This window comes from Nicotiana sylvestris, chromosome 12, assembly GCF_000393655.2.
Source record: "Nicotiana sylvestris chromosome 12, ASM39365v2, whole genome shotgun sequence".
Classification (NCBI taxonomy): domain Eukaryota; kingdom Viridiplantae; phylum Streptophyta; class Magnoliopsida; order Solanales; family Solanaceae; genus Nicotiana; species Nicotiana sylvestris.
The window spans coordinates 154,646,390-154,652,449 of NC_091068.1; the positions used below are offsets into that span (position 1 = coordinate 154,646,390).

The following is a 6,060-nucleotide window of genomic DNA, read 5'->3' on the forward strand; positions in this document are numbered from 1 at the left end:
AGGGTTAGTAGTCACAAACAGGGGTAAAGGGAATTTGGGAATACATACGACACATAATTAAGAAAAGACTTGGGAATTAGTTTAGTCATGCCCAGAAGCAGCTAACTAGACATAATCACAAAATCAGACATAAATAACAGACTCACATGCAAGGGGATAGGGTTTTGGGGAATTCATGGTGGTAAACATATAGCAAATAAGAGATGATTGGTGTAGACATGCTCAAAAACAAACAGAAGGGGAAATATACTGATTTCAAGGGAGGGGAAGACATGATGACATGCTAATAATGTAACCCTCAACTACAAGTTTCACAACAAAACCACAAATAGAAGCAAACTAGAAAAAGATGAACTGAAACAATAAGAGAATCATATTGTTGTTGGAACTTTGAATTAAAACTAGGACATACCAGTAAAAAGGATAGTGAGCAGAATGAAAGAACAAGAGAACACAAATGGTTAGTCTTGGCTTGTAGTCGGCCAACTTAAAGCAGTAGGAAGTAGCACAAGAGAGAGAGCATAAATTTTTAAGTATGGGAGATAGTTTTGAACCAAGAGTTCGTGTCTGTGTGTGTTAATGAAAGAGCTTATATATTGTTTGAAACTAGCTAGAATAATCAGGTAAGAATCAAAATCAAGAAGTAATTATAGAACTGGGTATCAATTAGTATAAAATTAGTAGAAGTACTCCCTTAATTAAGGGAGTTAATTTCAAATGGTAAAGTCAAATAAGGAAAGAGATCACATAAGATTGGCATATAACACACAAGGAAATAGTTTCAGCATAGTGCAAGTATAGAACATGTAATTAAGGCTAAGTACATAATATCCCAATTAAGGAAACAACATAAGAGTCAGTTGACAACATAGTCGACCAAAAATAAGGCAAGGAAAATAACTTAGAGGTTGAAAATCAGTAGAGAATATTACAAGAGATTAGAAGGATATCAATCATAGGGAATCAAGGATTCCGATTGATAATAGTACTGATTTAGTGGGGAACTATCATAAATTTCTATGAACAAACGAAATAAACACACAATAGGCAAAAAGAGGCAAAAATCAGAAACCTTAATAGCACAGTAGGGTAAAAATTATACAAAATCAGGGATTCGTATGGAACATAGTACTGATTAGAGGAGTTTAACAGAATAAACATAATAGAGGCAGAAGAAGTAAAAAATTAGAAACCCTAATAAGCATAGTTGGGTAAAATCACAGAAAAATCATGGATTCATGAGAAACAAGCAAGCAGACGAACAAATCATCTAATACAGACTCAGAACCTAGGGTTAAGACCAAGAACTAGGGTTTTCACATAGACGAGTTGAAAAAGGAGTAGAAACACAGAATTGGTTGAGATATGCAAAGGATAGAGGTTTAAACATAAAGAAAAATCAATTTGAACAAGTGTAGAAGAAACTCCGAGAAACCCTAACTTTAAAGTAAGTAAAAACAGTTTGAAGTCGATGATTTTTCAAAAGAGGTTCGAGAACAGTGTAAAACATAGAAGGAACAAACTCTAATCGTTAAAAATGGCCCAGATCTAAGACATATCAACGAAAATTAGGGTTTCAAAAGAAACCTAAATAGAGATGGAAGAACCTACTTAAAACATCGAAGGTCGTAACAAATATAGTGTGACTTTGCCCTAAATCGCACCGAGAAGCCATGAACAGCCAAAACAGCAACCCTAAATACAAGGCGGCATGGACTAGGGCCCTTGAAGGCCTCATAGAGGATGAGCAAGGCAATGTAGGAGCCATTGGAGGCTTGGGGTTGAAGAGTGGTCACTGGAGAAGACCGGAGAAGGGAGGCGGTTGAAAAGGATTTAGGGTTGGGTTGAGAGAAGAGAGGAGACGAGAGGATTCAGAGGCGGCGGGCTGTTAAGAATGACTAGGGTTAGGGGGTATTAGGATTAAAAAAGGAAAGAATGGGTATGGATCGTTGATCCGGGTTTGGGTAAGTGTATATAGGGTATGGGTCGGGTATTTTAATAAGAAATTAGGTTGGGGTTGGATCCAATTTGGGCTGCAATTGAAATGCCAAATCCGGCTATAATTTAAATAGCCACTTTTCCCTATTTAATTTATAATAAGTAAAAAAAAAATTGAAAAATAATTTTCTATACAAAACTGATTTAAAATATGTAATTATCATTTTAAAAATATAGAGATCAATTTTACGCATATAAAATGTAATTATACATTAAATGGGTTGACATTGCAATTATATGCAATTTAGCTTAAAAATACCAAATGCAATTATAAAAAATGCATAAAAAATATATTAACCAAATTTTGGTATAAGTATATAAATTAAATGAATAAATAGTCATAACAATTGGGGAATAATTATTGGGATTTTATGAATAAAAGGGGAGGAAATAAATCGATTTAACTCCTTAAAATTATGGGGAAAAATTATAAAAACCTTGTGTATGCTTATATATGCTATTTCAAAGGTATTTATGCATATAAAAAATATATAGGGAAAATAGGGTATCAATAGTATTTCCAGATGGACTTCCAGGTATTCGTCCAGAGCGAGAGATTGATTTTGGCATCAATTTGCTTCCGGGAACGCAATCAATATCCATACCTCCTTATAGAATGGCACCTGCCGAATTGAAGGAGTTGAAGGAGCAGTTAAAAGATTTATTGGAGAAAGGTTTCATCAGACCCAGTACCTCACCTTGGGGTGCACCGGTACTATTTGTACGGAAGAAAGACGGCTCGCTGAGGATGTGTATCGATTATAGGCAACTAAACAAGGTAACTATTAAGAATAAGTATCAACTTCCAAGGATAAAAGACTTGTTTGATCAGTTACAAGGAGCTAGATGCTTTTCAAATATATATTTGAGGTCAGGATACCACCAAGTCAGAGTTCGGGAGAAAGATATTCCCAAGACAGCCTTTAGGACCCGATATTGTCACTTCGACTTCCTTGTCATGTCCTTCGGGTTGATGAATGCACCTACCATCTTTATGGACTTGATGAATAGCCTATTTCGTCCATATTTAGATTTGTTCGTGATAGTCTTTATTGACGATATTCTAGTTTATTCACGTTCAGAGGATGAGCATATGGACCACCTGCGAGCGGTACTCCAAACCCTCCGTGATAATAAATTGTATGCTAAGTTTTCTAAGTGTGAGTTCTGGTTGAAGTCTGTAGCATTCTCGGGGCACATTGTATCCTATAGAGGTATAAAGGTAGACACTCAGAAGATTGAGGGTATGAAATCATGGTCTAGACCTACCACTCCAATAGAGATTTGTTGCTTTCTGGGCTTAGCAGGATACTACCAGAGGTTCGTAGGGGGGTTTTCTTCCCTTTCAGCACCGTTAACAAAGCCGACGCAGAAAGCGACTAAGTTCCAGTGGACAGAGGCATGTGAGCAGAGTTTCCAAGAGCTTAAGAACATGTTGACCTCAGCACCAGTTCTAGCACTTCCAGAGGGTCCAGATGGTTATGCCATATATTGTGATGACTCAGGTGTCGGGTTACAATGTGTCCTGATGCAACATGGGAAAGTAATTGCGTATACTTCAAGGCAATTAAGGAAGCACGAACGGAATTATCCGACCCAAGACCTCGAATTAGCTGCGGTTGTCCCTGCACTTAAGATATGGCGGCAATATTTATATGGTGTTCATGTTGATATATTCACATACGATAAAAGCCTGCAATATATCTTCAAGCAAAAAGATTTGAACTTGCGACAGAGGCGGAGACTTGAGTAATTAAAAGATTACGATGTTAACATTCTCTATCATCCAGGGAAAGCTAATATTGTAGCAGATGCCTTAAGTCGCCGATATATGGGTAGCTTAGCACATGTAGAGGCCGAAAAAAGACAATTAACTAGAGAGATTAATCAATTGGCTTGTTTGGGGGTTCGGTTAGTAGAATTTGTTAATGGAGGAGTTGTACTCCAAAATACTGCAAAATCATCTCTCATAGCTGAAGTAAATGAGAGGCAGTACGAGGACCCAGAGTTAGTCGAATTGAGAAAGAGGGTTTCACAACAGAAGAAGCCGTTGTTAAATCTCAAAGGAGATGGGGTTCTCAGATACAGCGGTCGTTTGTGTGTTCCAGATGTAGCAGGGCTACAAGACAGGATTATGTGAGAGGCACATTATTCGTGGTACTCCATTCACCCTGGGTCGACAAAGATATATCATGACATTAAGGAGGTGTATCGGTAGAACGATATGAAGAAGAACATTGCTGAGTATGTCGCTCAATGCCCTAGTTTCTAGCAGGTGAAGATAGAACACCAGAAGCCCGGAGGGATAATGCAGACTATAGAGATCCCGACAAGGAAATAGGAGGAGATAAACATGGATTTTATCACGGGTTTACCTCGTTCTCAATGTAAGTTCGATTCCATATGGGTAATAGTCGATAGGCTCATGAAATCAGCTCATTTCCTACTGATCAAATCAACATATACAACAGACGATATTGCAAAGTTATATATTAAAGAGATAGTGCGACTACACGGAGTGCCAATATATATTATATCTTATCGTGGAACCCAGTTTACAACACATTTTTTGAGGTCATTTCAGAAAGGTCTAGGGACTCAGGTGAATCTCAACACAGCTTTTCATCCACAAACCGATGGACAAGTCGAACGTATAATTCAGACGCTCGAGGATATGTTACGAGCATGTGTGTCGGATTTTAAAAGGAGTTGGGATGAACATCTACCTCTTATCGAGTTTGCATATAATAAGAGTTATCACTCCAATATCCAAATGGCTCCGTACGAGGCTTTGTATGGGCACAGGTGCAGATCTCCTATAAGGTGGTTTGATGTTGGAGAATCAGGGTTACATGGGCCAGACCTGGTTCAGCATGCCATAGAAAAAGTAAAACTTATTCGGGAGCAACTGTTGATAGCTCAGAGTCGTCAGAAGTCATATTCTGACTGCGACGACGAGATTTAGAGTTCGGGGTTAATAACTGGGTATTCTTAAAGGTGTCACCTATGAAAGGTGTAATGAGGTTTGGCAAGAAAGGCAAACTTAGCCCACGATATATTGGACCTTATAGGATCATTTGGAGAGTGGACCAAGTAGCTTATGAGTTAGAATTGCCCACGGAATTGGAGTCTGTTCATCCGGTTTTTCACGTATCTAATTTACAAAAGTGCATTGGCAATCCTACCCTAGTGGTGCTCCCGGATGATGTACAGATTACAGAGGACTTTTAATACTAGGAAATTTCGATTTCCATCCTAGACCGACAAATCCGCAAGTTACGGAATAAGGAGGTAGCCTCCGTGAAAGTCTCATAGAGAAGCAAAAATATGGACGAGATGACGTGGGAACCGGAAGAAGAAATAAAGTCTAAATACCCCCACCTATTTCAAACTGGAGATATGGCTCGAGAGTTATGGGATACCTCAGCAGAACTCTACTCATGCTAGTAGGTCATCAGGTAAACTCTCATTTTGACTGTAAAAATTATAATGAATAGTTGTGTGAAGCCAAGTGTTGCTATGTATAGACAGTGGACATGTGTGGCATGTATAGTATATTTTCTGGCTACGTACAGGTTGGTTTCAGTCTAGTATACGGAGACTCTGGCAAAAAAATTTCCAAGGTATCTAAGAGTAAATATTCGAGGACGAATGTTTCTAAGGGGGGAGGATGTTACATCTCGCGTTTTTCGTACATTAAAGTTTCGTCTTCAGTTAATTGACGTAGATTCAGGGATGAGATTATCTTGAGATTAACATATTTATGCTATTTATAACAATCAATAAGTAAGGGCCATGAAGGATAAAGGGTACATGAATTAAAGAAAATATGCTTCGTTAAAGGTTGTCGAATTGGAATAAACTATGGGTCGAGCGTTAATACCCGATACTTATGGACTAGTACCATGCAAGGTACCATATGACCATGATAGTATGATGTATAAAGTATATTAAAAATAAGTAGAATTTTAAGTAATTTGTGATAATTTTTAATTATGCGGGTAAGTGGTTAATTACCGGATAACGGGACATTACCTAATAAGTGGATAAAGATTAAATATC

General features: G+C 37.8%; 1 protein-coding gene across 1 annotated transcript; it reads left to right on the forward strand.

Annotated features, from left to right (window-relative positions):
- The first annotated feature begins 2,614 nt into the window (after window positions 1–2,614).
- Window positions 2,615–4,138, forward strand: LOC138883977 (uncharacterized). Its single transcript, XM_070164706.1, has 3 exons — window positions 2,615–2,776; window positions 3,176–3,503; window positions 3,789–4,138. The coding sequence occupies exons 1-3, from the start codon at window positions 2,615–2,617 to the stop codon at window positions 4,136–4,138; spliced, it is 840 nt and encodes a 279-aa protein (XP_070020807.1).
- Window positions 4,139–6,060: the final 1,922 nt, after the last annotated feature.